Source organism: Medicago sativa, chromosome 2, assembly GCF_051527215.1.
Source record: "Medicago sativa cultivar Bolivia chromosome 2, Bolivia_mono, whole genome shotgun sequence".
Taxonomy (NCBI): Eukaryota; Viridiplantae; Streptophyta; class Magnoliopsida; order Fabales; family Fabaceae; genus Medicago; species Medicago sativa.
The window spans coordinates 11,673,534-11,690,400 of NC_140750.1; the positions used below are offsets into that span (position 1 = coordinate 11,673,534).

At 30.6% G+C, this 16,867-nt stretch overlaps 2 protein-coding genes across 3 annotated transcripts; both read left to right on the forward strand.

Annotated features, from left to right (window-relative positions):
* The first annotated feature begins 3,021 nt into the window (after nucleotides 1-3,021).
* On the forward strand, nucleotides 3,022-4,181 carry LOC146944546 (glucose-6-phosphate/phosphate translocator 2, chloroplastic-like). Its single transcript, XM_085742918.1, has 3 exons — nucleotides 3,022-3,184; nucleotides 3,320-3,533; nucleotides 3,953-4,181. The coding sequence occupies exons 1-3, from the start codon at nucleotides 3,051-3,053 to the stop codon at nucleotides 3,965-3,967; spliced, it is 363 nt and encodes a 120-aa protein (XP_085599044.1). The 5' UTR covers nucleotides 3,022-3,050; the 3' UTR covers nucleotides 3,968-4,181.
* Nucleotides 4,182-9,231: 5,050 nt separating this feature from the next.
* On the forward strand, nucleotides 9,232-16,780 carry LOC146944547 (beta-glucosidase 47-like). 2 transcript variants are annotated; one of them, XM_085742908.1, is made up of 12 exons: nucleotides 9,232-9,395; nucleotides 9,822-9,888; nucleotides 10,717-10,785; nucleotides 13,756-13,831; nucleotides 13,918-13,992; nucleotides 14,146-14,233; nucleotides 14,310-14,562; nucleotides 14,751-14,866; nucleotides 14,971-15,226; nucleotides 15,549-15,651; nucleotides 15,751-15,859; nucleotides 16,294-16,780. In XM_085742908.1, exons 2-12 carry the CDS (start codon nucleotides 9,868-9,870, stop codon nucleotides 16,499-16,501), a joined length of 1,374 nt encoding a protein of 457 aa, XP_085599034.1. In that variant the 5' UTR covers nucleotides 9,232-9,395; nucleotides 9,822-9,867; the 3' UTR covers nucleotides 16,502-16,780. The 2 variants fall into 2 exon arrangements, with proteins under 2 accessions (XP_085599034.1, XP_085599033.1); XM_085742907.1 differs by having other exon boundaries at nucleotides 10,727-10,785.
* Nucleotides 16,781-16,867: the final 87 nt, after the last annotated feature.

Below are 16,867 nucleotides of genomic sequence, written 5' to 3' on the forward strand. Positions count from 1 at the left end.
GATTAGGGTTAAGCATTAACAAACAAGAATTCTCTTAATGATTCCAAGGGTTTGTATCTATTCCTAGATTACAAAGGCAATGATCTCTTATTTCAAAGCGTTTATCAATTCCACTTCCGTATCACAAAATAAACCGTAAATCAATTTAAAGACGGCCGACACAATAAAAAGCATTAAGAACGGAAATAAGCGAAACAATCATATGAATTTCAATCAATAATATAAACTAGGTCATAACAAACATGTTCATCTAGGTCTACTCATCCCCAACAAAGGAGGGTTTAGTTACACATAATCAAGCAATAAACAATAAAAGAAGAATTACAAGGGGAATTCATGAATAAACCTCGTTAAAACTCCTTCAATGATGTTCCAAGTCGCTCCAAATCGCTCTCCTATGTGTTTCTATGCCTTTTGATCTCAAAAAAAATCGTCCCTTTAAGTCTGAGATCGAGTTCCATTAAATAGACACAGGTAAAATCGGTTACCGATGGCATCCAATCGGTAACCGATTGCTCACTTAAGCCCAAAACTCATGCCTGCAGTTCTAAAATCGGTGGCCGAAATTCTTCAATCGGTAACCGAAAATTCCAGTGGTGAAAGTGTGAAAATCAGCAGCAAAATCGGTCACCGATGCTTGATTTCGGTAACCAATTTCTGACTTCCTTAAACTTGTGTTTTTCCTCCTTTGTGGCTTCTAGCTCCCAGAATTACATCAAAAATGACCCAAACATTACATAAAAAGTGCCTAATAAACTAGGATAACAAGGTGTCATCAATAGTTAACGGATAAACAACAAAGAGGCGTACAAATTTTAATTCATAATTAGAATTTTAGCATAAAAAATGCAACAATGCATTATTCACTATATATAAAATATATAGTTTAATATTATTGTGATCCAAATATTTAATTGCGACAAGACACATAATTAAATAGTTAATGGTGTTTGTCACAAAATTTAGAGTAATAAACTACGGGTCTAGAATAGAGAGTATAGTAGAAAGCATAATGTATATTAAAGAGAAAAATGCCAATTTCATATTCAATTAATATAAATGACATATATATACAACTCACTATACTCATTTGAAAACAAAATATTATGAGGACCCTTTAAAACAATTTGGGACAAAATCAAAGACAAGTGTCTTAGTTTAAATATGTCGTCAAAAGAATGATCAAATAGTAAACTTTGGATCTTTATGCTAAGACAATATGAATTAAAGAATATCTTATATTAGAATATTTATAATGCCAAGAATATTTAAAATCCTAAAATTTAGATTTATTATATTTGGCATTAAAACTAATAAATTGAGCCTTCTTCAAATTCACAATAGTAAATTTTAATTGATTAGATAGTTAGCTTTCCTAATATAAGAGAGGATTTCCAAAACAGTTTAGGCTCAAATATTGAGAATATATAGATTTAAAAGAGATTATTCTCAATTTAGTTTATATATGATCTTTTCAAGATTTGACAAAATTTTGAAAGTCCACGCATCAAGAATACAATATCAACAATTCTCAAAATATATTAGTTTATACAAGATATTTGAGACAAGAATATAAGACTGAGTCTAAAGATTTTTCACAATACTAACACTTTAAAAGAATAATTTACATAAGTGTTATATTTTAGACTCAAATCTAAAGAATGCATGATTTAAAAGAACATATGATTCTCATATTAGTATACATCAAATATTTAGAGATCTCATGAACTAATTTAAATCCCAATTTTTATGGGTACAAAATAAATCAAATCTTCTTAAGAATATTTTGGGTGCAAGAAAAGATTATATTTTTATCCCAAAATAATATAATATTTAGTAGTTAATCGGAGATGTAAAATTCCTCAATGACACATAAATCTCAAGTTAGGGAGATTGAGATTTTCCATAAGTGTCAAAAAGAGTTTTAGAAATACAATTTATCCCCAAATATGATATATATCTAATATTTATAGTTGTCAAAATAATTCTAAAATTTATGCCAAATTGATCAAAATAAATAATTGATAAGTAATAATTAACAGGCACAAAATAATAATAAATTTTGAAATATTTGGCTTGACCCTGATCGGCATCTGCCGGCCTATACTTTCTCGCCGTAAGGCAACAGTTTTGATTTTGTTTTGATGGCGGTTGATAGAGAAAAGAAGCCATATATTAATTTAGAGAATTATGAGGCTAATAGAGAGAAATCTTAGATTTTAAACTTAGTATTCCTTAGATCGAAAATAAAATCAATTTCTCACTATCTAGTCATCGTAACACCATATAATGGGTTTTATGTTTTAATGGCAATTCAACGACGAGGACGAATAAAAAAGGTTTATATTACACTCATCGATACACCATGAACAATCACATATAGATCATATAAAAGGGAATAGTGTGTATTGAGATTAATAATCGATTCAATTCGATTATAATGAAGAAATTAGCCACGATTGAAAAAGGATATATGGCATACATAAATTCATTCAGATCACACCATTATACAGTCTTTAAGGAAAACAAATATTATTACGATCTACAATTTTGGAATAATACAATCTATAACAATGAAGATAGCCATAACTGTATCTATTTAGCCATGGATCATTAAATACAAAATATAGCATATCAAGACAACAAAGAAGGAATAAGAGATTGTGTACCTTTTAAGATTTAGAATTCATGAACGATAGCTGTCTGAAGGATGAGAGGGATGACTACCATCATTCCGTTTAGCACCAGGCTGTTTAGAATAGTTTAACCGTCTGATGGGATGACGATGTTTAAATAGCTAAACGGCTGAGGGCAGGGACCTCTCATTGGGCTTAGATAAATGGTCCAACCCATCACGGTCCATTTAGAAAGAATAGTCCAATTACACATATTCATCAACTAACTAATTAGTGCTTAACACAATAGACCATAATTTATATTATGACATTAACTTATAATAATTGATTATTTTTTTTTTTGACAAATATAATAATTGATTATTGTCAATCCATAATTGATTAATTAAATAATTAATCCAACATGTTAGTGGAATGAACTATTATGCTTGTCTTTCAATGTTATCTCTTTTAATTGTTACACCTTTTGCTATTGCTGTGGAGGGTCCTAAAGTTTGGGCTGCTGGTTGGCAAACAGCTGTGTCTCAAATCGGTCCAAATTTTGTCTGGTAAGCACAAAACTCTACGAATTTATGTGTTAGTTCAGTGATAAAAGTTTGATTTTGTAAAATGATATACTAGTTCAAATTTCTTCGGAAACACTTTAATTAATAATAGTTTTGGATTTTTTTTAATGTTTGCAGGTGGGTGGTTGCACAAAGTGTGTTCTACCATTTATATAATCAAGTGTCATACATGTCTCTTGATCAGATTTCTCCCTTGACATTTAGCATAGGAAATACAATGAAGAGAATTTCTGTAATAGTCTCTTCCATCATTATCTTTCACACACCACTTCAACCCATCAATGCTCTTGGAGCAGCTATTGCAAATCTTGGCACCTTCATATATTCACAGGTGAATTCTCATTTCCTACTAAATTATGTACTTGATCTTTATAGTTTATAGGCCAAATACCTCCCTGGGTCCTTTAAGTTTCACATTTGTAACAGATAGGTCCTTTAAGTTTCTAAGGTTTCAGATAGGTCCTTAACGGAGGTTGATAGAAAGGACCTATCTGAAACCAACTCGAAACTTAAAGACCTATCTGAAACCTTAGAAACTTAAAGGACCTATTTGTAACCTTTGAAACTTAAAGGACCAATATGTTACAAACGTGAAACTTAAAGGACCCAGGGAGGTATTTGACCTAGTTTATACTTTGGGAATGTTCTTTTTATGTGTGTGTGTGTGTTTAATATCTTGTTTGAGATTGAAACATTACGTGAGGGATGCAATTAATTAACACAATTTCTGTTGATTTTTTGAAAGAGCAGGCTAAACAGAATTAAGGTTGCGGTTTTGAAGCTTTTATCGAAAGCATGGGAACGATGACTCACAGTTGGAGCTCTAAGGGTATGCTATGATTAGGAGGACTATGATGTTAAATAGAGAGTGTATTATGATGTGAATTAGAGTGTATTATGTTGTCAATAGGAATTTTCTTTGAAGCCATCGTAATGGTTTGTAATCTCGTTTTTATGTATAAAAAATATGAGTTTTCAATTGGTTTCATATAACAAAAAACAATAATTTTATCAACACATTCTCTTTCGTCAGATTAAAATTTATATGGGTCCGTAATATGTATATGGACCCACATAATTTGGTTGAATCTATATGATTTTTAACCATTAAAAAGAATGTGATAAAAGTAAATGTTAGAGTGTAATGAAGAATGGACTGCTCTGAATAAGAATGATATGGCAAATTCCTCAACTTGACATGAATTTGTTATCACTTTGTGTTTTCTTAGCTAACAATTTTCTATTAGGTTCATTTTATGGCAAATTCTATTTGGTGAGTATTTGACAAAATTCTCAAACTTTTAAGCAATAAAATTTCCTTTACTTAGTAGAAAGGTTTTGCTTCTTCTCCATGTCAAATTTGTCCTCTTGAAAAATCTGTCATTTTTCTTTTCCATCTCATAATCACATATTTGATTCTTCCTTTATTATTATTTTACATTGTGACATTTGCGATTGGGAGCCTTATGACACCCTACTTATGGTGTAAGACATTTTTCTTGACTTTTATTTGTGGATGATCATTCAAGATTTACATATTTTTCTTCTCAAGCATAAATTAGAGGCTCATCAAGCTATTATTGGATCTTCTCAAGCATAGCACCTGCAGCACTTCCTGCATTCTCTAGCTCTGACCCTATTTCTGCAGAAGTTTATGCACAACCTTCACTTTCACCGTTAGTGATGGTAATTTTTGCAAGTGTACATAATCGTGTAAGTAGTAAAGTTAAAATGGTAAGAATGAGTGTTGAACTCAAGGATCATGTTTATTGTCGAACCTTATTTGTAACTTAATTGAACAAAAGTTTTGATTTGATTATGAAAGCAATATATTTAGCAACTAAAGTTTGATTGTAAATTATTTAGAATAAAAAATGCCAGGGAATATAACTTGGAAACTTTGTACTATTAATCGAATCTGACTCGACAAACTGAATTAATTCTTACGTCGTTACCAATTTACAACAATGTATAATCCTAATCTCTGTGATTATAGAGTGTATTATAGAGTGTATTATGTTGTCAATAGGAATTTTCTTTGAGGCCATAGTAATGGTTTGTAATCTCGTTTTTATGTATAAATATGAGTTTTCAATTGGTTTCATATAATAAAAAACAATAATTTTATCAACACATTCTCTTTCGTCAAATTAAAATTTATATGGGTTCGTAATATGTATATGGACCCACATAATTTGGTTGAATCTATATGATTTTTAACCATTAAAAAGAATGTGATAAAAGTAAATGTCAGAGAGTAATGAAGAATGGACTGCTCTCAATAAGAATGATATGTTCCAGCATAATGTTTTATGAATTCCTCAACTTGACATGAATTTGTTATCACTTTGTGTTTTATTAGCTAACAATTTTCTATTAGGTTCATTTTATGGCAAATTCTATTTGGTTAGTATTTGACAAAATTCTTAAACTTTTAAGTAATAAAATTTCCTTTACTTAGTAGAAAGGTTTTGCTTCTTCTCCATGTCAAATTTGTCCTCTTGAAAAAATCTGTCATTTTTCTTTTCCATCTCATAATCACATATTTGATTCTCGCTTTATTATTTTACATTGCGACATTTGCGATTGGGAGCCTTATGACACCCTACTTATGGTGTAAGAGATTTTTCTTGACTTTAATTTGGTGGATGATCATTCAAGATTTACATATTTTTCTTCTCAAGCATAAATCAGAGGTTCATCAAGCTATTATTGGATCTTCTCAAGCATAGCACCTGCAGCACTTCCTGCATTCCCTACCTCTGACCCTATTTCTGCAGAAGTTTATGCACAACCTTCACTTTCACCTCGTAGGAGAGTTAGTCATGGTAATTTTTGCAAGTGTACATAATCGTGTAAGTAGTAAAATTAAAACGGTAAGATTGAGTGTTGAACTTAAGGATCATGTATATTGTCGAACCTTATTTGTAACTTAATTGAACAAAAGTTTTGATTTGATTATGAAAACAATATATTTAGCAACTAAAGTTTGATTGTAAATTATTTAGAATAAAAAATGCCAGGGAATATAACTTGGAAACTTTGTACTATTAATCGAATCTGACTCGACACACTGAATTAATTCTTACGTCGTTACCAATTTACAACAATGTATAATCCTAATCTCTGTGATTAAACCTTTAACCTTAAGATAGCCCTTAAGTATGGATTTATTAGACTATGAAGGCAATAATATTTAATCACAAGCATTTGAAAATTCCACTCTCGTTTCAAATTTTGAATCGTAAATCAATTTAAGAGAGGCCAAATGATAAAAAGCAAGAATAGAGATTACATAAACAACATACTAGAATTCATTCTGATATAAATCATTAGATCATAATACAAAGGTTTCTCCAAATGTATTGGTTGTAGATAGATGTATGAGGTTAAGCATAAACTTGATTAGTCAATGGGTCATTTCAAGGCACGTTTGGTTGCAAAAGCTTATACACAACAAGCTGGGATAGATTTTTCTGATACTTTCTCTTCGGTGTCCAAGCTCAATACTCTCAGAGTGTTATTGGATATTGTTGCAGCAAAAGTTTTGCTCCAAAACAATGTCATTTGTTACAACTTGATAATAACAATTCTTTTCTCATTGGGGATCTCTTTGAGGAAATTTATTTGGATCTACCTTTGGGTTTTAAACCTGAGGCACTTGGCTTAGTATGCAAGCTGAATAAGTCATTATATGGCCTTAGACTAGCATATGCCAGTGGTTCTGCAAAATTTTCTCAATCTAAAAATGATTACTCTCTTTTCACCCTTGGTTATGGTGCTTCCGTGATCCTTTTATTTTTGGCTTAATTGCACTTTTTCCCCTATCTTTTGCTAATTGTGCGATTTTGCACCCCCTTTTTTTTTTGAGCGATTTTGCACCCCATCTTTTTGCCCCCTTTCTGGTTAGATGGACCTTCTTGTGTTTAATTGCATTTTAGCCCCCTATCTTTTTGCCAATTGTGCGATTTTGCACCCCCTCTTTTTTTTTGAGTGCTTTGGCACCCCATCTTTTGCCCCCTTCCCCTTTTTTAATGATGATTTTGAACAAAACACAATTGGCAAAAGATGGGGTGCAAAATCGCTCAAAACAAAGAGAGGGTGCAAAATCGCACAATTAGTAAAAGATAGGGGGGAAAAGTGCAATTAAACCTTTATTTTTTTATGTTGATGATATAATCATCTATGTCCCCAACATTCAACATGTGCACAAGGTTCAAGATACTCTTCAATCCTTATTCAAGCTTAAGTTCTTAGGTTATTTGAAGTATTTTCCTGGCTTGGAGATTTCTAAGTCTAGCAAAGGAATTTCATTATCTACACTTTTACCAATGGATCCTAATCTCAAACTTGTATCTACTACCCCGATCTTCTTCTGAACCTTCTCTCTATCGCAAAAAAGCTGAGGAGAGTTGTTTACAGAACAACATCCAAACGCATTAAAAAAAAAAATTCAGATTTTTTTTGTTTGTGGTTTTTGGTTTTTTTGAATCGGTTTAAGTTAGTTGAACGCCCCTAATCATAAGTTTGAGGAAAGTTGTTAGATAATAAATTATTGAGTTTATGCTATTGACCTTTTATGTTTCTAAGTTAGTTGGTAAAGTCCTTTTTAAGTTTATTGTATATTCTACTTTAATCCGTCCTTGTGAACATAGCTCAGTTGGTATGGACAATGCATAATATATGCAAGGTCCGGAGTTCGAACCCCGACCACCAAAAGAAAATATTCTACTTTAATCCTTATTTTGACGAGTCATGTCATGTAATTCATATTATTGAAAACCGACCTAACCGCATCCTTTGTTATTTTATTTGAATCTCTATATTGTTAACATAATGTATTATTAACCCGTTGTTAATTAGATTAAGTTAACAGTCTGTTGTTAATGTCTTCAAATTTTGAATATGAGAAAATCAATAATTGTGACACAATTAAGGAAGCGTGACATGATTTTCGAGGCAGAGAGCATGGTTTCTGCTGAAGGCAAATAATGACATGATTTGTGGCAGTCGTGACACGATTTTAGGATATGGTTTTCGTACCTTGGGTCGTACGTTACGAATCGTGACATGATTTTGCAAATCGTGATACAATTTTGACTGTTACAGGTTACTATTTAAGCATTTCAGTTCAAATTTTGGGTGCGAGCTTGAAGAGAGAAAAACTAGGGATTGCAAAGGAGGTAACTTTAGGGTTGAGTGTATTTGTAGTAAGGTTCTCTTAGGTTGGGAAACATTGTAATCACATTGGGTAGTGAGATTTCATCATTGGAAGGATCAAAAAGCTTCCTTTTGTGTTTTTCTCTTAGGATTCATTGTGAGTGTGGGTGACTTGAAAAATGGGTAGAAATTAGGTCTTGTTCTTTGTGAGCTTTTAAGCTAATTTCTTGTAACCCATTTGCATCATTTTCATCTTAGTGGATTGGAGAGCTGCTCTCTCCCCCATAGTAGGTCATATTGGACCGAACTGGGTTACCATCTTGGAGTGTTAATTTGTTTTCTTTCTTGCTTTCTTATCTTGTTGCTTTGATTATTCTTGTGGTGATGCTTTACACATAGTTTTAGAACTGTTTTGTTGTTGTTGTTGTTGTTGTTGCTTGAGGCTATTTTGTCCATTGATTACTACTTCCTTTGCTCCACACACCTTTGTTTTCATTGGTGTGATTTTGTCCGAATTTACAACATAGTCAACTACATGTAACTCACTTCTGTTCTTAGTTTCCCCTTTTATCTATTTGCTTGGGTTCAAATAAGTTTAAGGTTGTAACTTTTCAATTCAATGAATTCATTCATTTTCAATTCAATGAATCATACTCAATCTACCCCCGATAATAAAACGTGTATAAAGCAATACATCCTCACGTAACCAGAAAAAATCAATGTATCCTCATGTATTATTAATGATTGTGGTCAGTGTTAGCTCGCTATCAACGGTCCATGCAACTTGCAAATTATATCACTCATTACCTACGTCTACGTGGACCTCTCAATCATATTATATAATGTCTTGATCACTCACTCAAACACGCATAACATGGAGCTTCCATTCCAACTCCTTCATGCCCTCTTTGCACTAAGCTTTCTCTTCTCAATTTTCATGGGATCATGTGGTTTTGTGTCCTTAGAAAATAATTTAAGTTCATCCCCATTTCCACGTAACTTCCTCTTTGGAACTGCATCTTCTTCCTATCAGGTTATTTTTAGCTAGCAAACTTTTCTCATCGAGGGAATTTCGATACTCAAAATTGTAGAGTTTGAATAATTTGATCTTCTAATTTTATGGAATGAAAAAATCAATTTTTAAATTTAATGTTTTCAAACAATTCAAATCTCTCTTTTATCTAAGTTGGAATAGGTGAGTTCGCATGTTGTTTAAGATATGCTAAGTTGGGAGTTGGTATCATGGTTCTAGAAATTTGATTAGGAGTTCCATTGATATCTATTTTATAATTAAAATTGAATGATTTTATTGGTGGATGAATTAAATTGATTGACAATCTTTATTTTTAGAGATTAATTTGTCATGTCGTAAAGTTTGAAGAAGAAAGAGATAATTCACTCATTCCTCACTAGAATATATAATTGTTTATTTGCACATTGCCTAATTGTTTATTTGCAGTTTGAAGGAGCATTCTTGAGTGATGGTAAGGGACTAAATAACTGGGATGTGTTCACTCATAAAACAGGTTTGGATCATAAAATTAATATTCATCAACTAGGATGTCCGATTGAAAATGTTCCTTATACTTCCTCTCTATATATAGAGTTAAATAAATTTTTGGTTCCTATAAATATAGTCAATTTTGTTTTTAGTCCTTATAAAAAAAAGTAAAATGTTTTGGTCCCTACAGAAATTTTTAGCACGTAGTTTTTGTTATTGTTAAATTAAAATTTGTTTAATTATGGTAAAATTTTTAAATTTTTGAACAATTTTTAAATTTGTTTAATTATGGTCCCTCCATAAAAAACGAGCTCAATATTTTCCAAATTTTTATTACTTTTATCTTAAAAAAATTTATATTTAATTCATTAGATGCAAAAAAAATCTAATTTTTTATAAAAGAGTTTTTTTTTATAATGTTCATAACATGTCTGTAAAAAAATCATTCAAAACTTTAAAAGTTTATATGTTGAAATTCAAAACTATCTTTGTATGTTTAGTTCTTTGCATGCTAAAAAATTCTAATTTTTTATAAAAGAGTTTTTTATAATGTTCTTGACATGTCTATAAAAAAATTATTCAAACCTTTAAAAGTTTGTGTTAAAATTTTGACATTTAAAAAAATTTATATTTAATTCATTACATGCTAAAAAATTCTAATTTTTTTATAAAAGAGTTTTTTATAATGTTCTTAACATGTATTTAAAAATTCAAAACTTTAATTTAACAAGGACTAAAATTATGTGTTGAAAATTATTATAGGGACCAAAGCCTGTCACTTTTTTTTTTGTGAGAATTAAAAACCAACTTATTTAACTCTAGAATATATATATCACTTGACTCTCACATGCAGTTGCTTTCAGGAACCATATTGGATGGAACTAACGGGGATGTTGCTGTTGATCATTACCATCGTTATCAGGTTGTCTAATTTGTGTCTAAGTTGGTTCCCCAATCATTGTAAGAAAAGATTCAGATGGAAAATGAAGAATAAGTTCCACCATTGTTTTTTTTTTCCTCTTCTTTTTGACACTAATAAGTAACACCATATATTATACCTATTGCTTATTTTCTTATTTACAACTATCACAATTTTCTTATTTGTGTCTAAGTTGGTTCCCCAATCATTATAAGAAAAGATTCAGATGGAAAATGAAGAATAAGTTCCACCATTGTTTTTTTTTTCTTCTTTTTGACACTAATAAGTAACACCATATATTATACCTATTGCTTATTTTCTTATTTACAACTATCACAATTTTAAATTTTCTCTTTATATGTATTCACCTTTTTCACACCTTTTATAATTTACATAAATTTTTAAGCACCAATTAAGAAAGAGAAAAAAGGGAATCAAAATATAAGCCTCCTTTTAAATTAATAGTTATAGGTTTTCGTGAATATCGCTCAGTAATACATTACTATATGCATAGTCCGGTGTTCGAACCGCAGACACTCCACTTATTCAACTTAAAATATTGATAAAATATTTATCTGTAAAATTAGGTTTAAAATCGTACTCCCACCGGTCACTATTATAAGAAAAAAAAATGACTTTTTAGGTTCATTCAATAAATGATGTATGTGGTCTATATATAAACCACATACATCATTTATTGAATGAATGTAAAAACGGAATTTTTGCTTATAATAGTGACCGGAGGGAATAATCAATAAGAAGATAACATGTTAGGTAATCTTGTTTGGTGTCATAAACACTTTTGGACCTGTCATTTCAATGTTGAATGGTCACGTAAACACTTTTAACAAAGTTGGATAAAAAAATGACTTAAGGGTTCAATTTATCACGTAAAAAACTTAAATGATTAACTAATTATAATCATCTAACGTTAATGGGTATTTACTTTAAGTATGATACTGACGTGTATCCTAAATGCATATGTTAAAGATTCCACAAATAATAAATACTTTTAGAAAAATATAATTTTAAATTTTTTAAAAAATAAATTAACACAATTTCTAATACACGATTTTCATATTTAATATATGGCTTAAATATGCATTTCGTCCCTGTAATTTGAGCGAGTTTTGATTTTCGTCCTTGTAAAAAAAAAAATTAAAAACATCCCTGCAAAAAAAAAAATTGTTTTAAAAAGGTCCCTGACCCCACTTCAATTATGATCTGGCATGGTTTTGGCCACGTGGCATTGAAACAAATTTAATTTTCATTTTTTTTCAAAATTTTTAATTTTAACAGTTTTTTTCCGAATTTTTTTTTATGATTTTAAAATTTATTTTCAGATTTTTTAATTTTAAAAAAGAATTTTCAGAATTTTGAAAAAAAATAATATTTTTTAATGAGTTGGTCTGCCACGTGGCAAAAGTTGCACAGTCAGCAACGGTTACGTGGCTAAAACCATGTCAGATCATAATTGAAGTGGGGTCAGGGACCTTTTTAAAACAATTTTTTTTTTTTGCAGGGATTTTTTTAATTCTTTTTTTTTTATACAAGGACGAAAATCAAAACGCGTCCAAATTACAGAAACGAATTTCATATTTAAGCTTTGATATATTGACCTATGTATGCACGACACATGTTAACTTTTTTAATTTAATAGTATTATCTTTTATAGACTTAAAAATGTTGAGTCAGTGCCGGGAGCCTTAGGTAGGCAGGGTGTAGGCCCAGAAAATTTAAAGATGAAAATGGACGGTGTTATGGCTCAATACTTCCTCTGGTCACATTTATAAGCAAAAAAACATTTTTTTAGATGCATTGAATACTTAATGTATACAGTCACATTTATAGGTCAGGTACATTAATTATTCAATGTACCTAAAAAACTACTTTTTGCTTATAAATGTGACCGGAGGAAGTATGTACCTGTCCTGTAATTATCACCATATGAATATGTTACTACTAAAAGCAAGTAGACAGATAGTAGGTTGTTTTCGATGAATCCCCTGCTTGAGAATCCGCTGTTCGCGCTATAGCATTGAGAAAAGAAAAAACAACTTCCTCTCTCCGTCCCGCTATAGATAACCTATTTGAAAATATACAATTTTGACCTAACTTACTTTGACCATATTTTTCTACTAATATACAAAGATAAATAATATCATATAAGATGTCGTTAGATTCGTCCCGATAAGTATTTTCAAAATATCAAATTTTCATAATTTTTTCTAATATATTATTCAAGATATTTAAGTTCAAAATTATGCATTGGTATGCGTAATAGAGTCAACTGTGTCAAGTATTATGGGACGGAGGGAGTAACTTAATATATTAGTGGTTCTAGACCTACTTCAAGTTAGAGCTCGTGGTTGCTTCGAGCAACGGAAAAAGGCTTTTTTAAGGGATAAAAAAAAAACCTTATATCTGCCCCCCTCCTGTAATTATCACCATATGAATATGTTACTTTCACACTAAAAATACCCCACATCTATCATTGCAAATGATTTTTCTACCTTGTTTGTTTCCCTATTAGAGAAGTACAATTATAATTAAATATTTTAAAATTATCATTTAATATAATGAAAGTCCATTTAATTTGTATTAAAATTATCATATAATTATAATTAAAGATTTTTCTACCTTGATTGTTATTGTATATATTGGAGAAAGCCAAATCTCACTTGATTAAAGATGAAATCTAATATAAGTTTATGCAAAACTTGATAATTCTATAAGTCGATACTGAACTCGTTATAAAAATACAATATGATTTCAGAGTCTATCAACCTAATATAATATAACTTATATTTTATTTATTTTCTGAAAAAAACTTTTATTTGTTTCACACTTTTTATTTTTCAGACAAATGCATACTACTTTGTTTATACAACTCGTCAGCATCAAAATGTATGATTAATCTTTCTTTTTCAATCATGAAAGCTAATTATTATTTTTATTTAAATTGAAAAACAGGAAGATGTGGACCTAATGGAACATACTGGAGTCAACAGTTATCGATTTTCATTATCATGGGCCAGAATTCTACCAAGTACGTATTTATTTTAATAACAAAAATATAACTTTACAGATCAAATTAAATTTCATTGTCTAACTTTTCCTTTGAAATTTTTCCAGAAGGTAGATTTGGAAAGGTGAACAAAGCTGGCATCAATTACTATAACAAGCTAATTGACGCACTTGTCGATAAAGGTCATTTAATTTGCATGACGTTAGATCTGATTCATATTAAATACGCTCGGATCCAACGACTATGCAAAGTCCTATCTAAATTTTGTATAAAAAAAATTTGCACTGATTTAAAAGTGAATAATTTCCATTCTTTCAACTTGTAATTGATTTCAGGAATTGAACCTTTTGTCACAATAACACATTATGACATTCCTCAAGAACTTGAGGAGAGATATAAAAGTTGGCTAAGTCATGAAATTCAGTAAGTACATATGTACCCTATCAACACAAATTGAGAATCATGACATAACTAATGTTACGTACATTTATATTTTCAGGGAAGATTTTAGGTATTATGCAGATATATGCTTCAAGTACTTTGGAGACAGAGTGAAATATTGGGTGACATTTAATGAACCCAATGTTGCAGTTATTTGTGGATATAGAACAGGTTTGTATCCACCATCTCGTTGCTCAAGTTCATTTGGCAATTGTAGCCATGGGAATTCTGAGAGAGAGCCTTTCATTGCTGCCTCTAATATCATCTTATCACATCTGGCCGCTGTTGATGTGTACAGAACCAAGTACCAGGTGAGTATTGGAGATGCGCATAATCAGGGTCGGTCCAAGCCCCAAGGGTTAAGCTAAAGTGGCCCTCGATTTAGGCTTTTAAAATTGGGTCTCTTAACTATATATTAATTAAATTTGATCTTTCATAAGTCGCTCTAAGGAATCTTGATCCATTTTATATATTAATTAATCTACTGCACAAATATCAGAAAAATCAGGGAGGAAATATTGGAATTGCTATGAATGCTATATGGTATGAACCATTTAGCAACTCTTCGGAAGACAAGTTAGCTGCTGAGAGAGCTCAATCATTTTACATGAATTGGTAAATGCTTACTTTATTTTTTGTTAATTTGATGAGTTATTTTTTATGGCATCCCAAAATTTTATAGCTAAGCTTGTGACCGAGTCCACTATGGAGAAATGCAGGTTTTTGGACCCAATTATACTAGGAAAGTATCCAGCAGAAATGCATGAAATACTAGGACCTGAGCTCCTAGTATTTTCCAAATATGATACAGAAAAATTCAAGAATGGATTAGATTTCATTGGAATAAATCACTATACAAGTTATTATGTAAAAGACTGCATCTTCTCTACATGTGAACAAGGAAAAGGGTCTTCAAAGACAGAGGGTTTTGCTCTAACATCTGCACAAATGAATGGCATGAGTATTGGAGAACCGGTATTATATTTCATAGCTTTTAACATATTTTTTATTAAAAAAACGGACCCGATATTGAATTAATGAGACTATCAAATCATGGTTAACTTGTTTCAATTGATTCAACTATGTTTAAATAAAGTAAATAAAAATGTAAACAAAAAAAGAACCAACTATACGTTCAACCAGACTAAGATACAAATGAGATCAAACCAACCAGCAAACCGGTCAATTTCAAGTTCAAATGGTTGAACCGGCCGATTTAATACTATTTTCTAAACATTGTTTTTAATTTTGTATTGTGGGTTACATATAATTATAAGGTGTCAAATAATCCTTGTAGACTGCGCTTGCTTGGTTTTATGTTCACCCACAAGGAATGGAAAATATAGTGACTTACATAAAGGAAAGGTACAACAACATTCCAATGTTCATTACAGAAAATGGTAAGTAACAATAAACCTTAGTTTATTTAAATATGTTGCAATCCCATTATTGATGTCATGCCCTTAAATTAAATATGTTGTTTTATTTGTCTTGCATAGGATTTGGGACAAGTGAGAGTTCTTACCCCACCAGTGAAGATGAATTGAACGATGTCAAAAGAGTGGAGTACTTGAGTAGTTACTTGGATTCTCTAGCAACAACAATAAGGTATTGGCATACTTCCATCTTATTTTTATCCATTACTAAAAAAAGAGGTTGTTGTCTCGCTTTACTTCAGTTGGTAGAGACATTACAATATGTAGTGTTGGGGATTAGAGTTCAAATCTAGGATTCTCTCCTTATTTATAAGATGAAATTCTAGCCACTAGATTAATTAACTAAAAATAGAAAAGAGGTTGTTAATCAAAATTTAAACAAAAATAAAAATGAAATTTATCCCTTAATATTAGAAAATAATTCTTTTTACAAAATAAAATTCATGAATCAATACCAAATTGCCTTCCATTTTTAACTTTATGTTGTTAGGTCAATTTTTTTTTTTTAAATGTTCCCAACTTAGATTTCTTAGCAAAGAAGCCACACAATCATCAACTGTTTTGGTTTGTGTAGTACAAAAATAAACAAGTTACTTTTGTGTACAGAAAAGGAGCAGATGTGAGAGGGTACTTTGTGTGGTCTCTTCTAGACAATTTTGAGTGGAATCATGGATACAGTATAAGGTTTGGACTTCATCATGTGGACTTAGCCACTCTCAATAGAACACCAAGAGGATCAGCATTTTGGTACAAAAATTTCATTTCAGAGCACAAGAATCTGGCAGGCATTAGGTTTGGGCATGCTCAAGTGTGATGAACAATGAAAGATAGTTTTACTTTCAATGAAGAAAAAAGTCTTTGGATCCAATATATGTGTTTGATAAAAGAAAAGATGAAAATAATCTTTCAGATTTGTATATTATAGAATATTGTGATAATTAAGTAAATATCTGTGTTTTAGTATGTCTTTTTTGGTGGTGGTCAGGGTTTGAACCTCAGACCTTACATATATTATGCATTGTCTCTGTCAACTGAGTTAAGCTCACGAGGACGTGTTTTAGTATGTCTATAATAATATAAATAATTTTGAAAATATTAAATATCTTTTTAAGTTTAGATGTATATATTTTTATATTAACTTTTTTAATCTTTAGAATTTCTAATATTTCAGTCCCTATAA

Coding starts and splice junctions, on each gene's coding strand:
- LOC146944546 (XM_085742918.1), top strand. CDS start 3,051: ATGAACTATTATGCTTGTCTTTCAATGTTATCTCTTTTAATTGTTACA. Junction 3,185..3,319: donor ATCGGTCCAAATTTTGTCTG/GTAAGCACAAAA, acceptor TAATGTTTGCAG/GTGGGTGGTTGCACAAAGTG.
- LOC146944547 (XM_085742907.1), top strand. CDS start 9,237: ATGGAGCTTCCATTCCAACTCCTTCATGCCCTCTTTGCACTAAGCTTT. Junction 15,652..15,750: donor AATGTTCATTACAGAAAATG/GTAAGTAACAAT, acceptor TGTCTTGCATAG/GATTTGGGACAAGTGAGAGT. Junction 15,860..16,293: donor TCTCTAGCAACAACAATAAG/GTATTGGCATAC, acceptor TTTTGTGTACAG/AAAAGGAGCAGATGTGAGAG.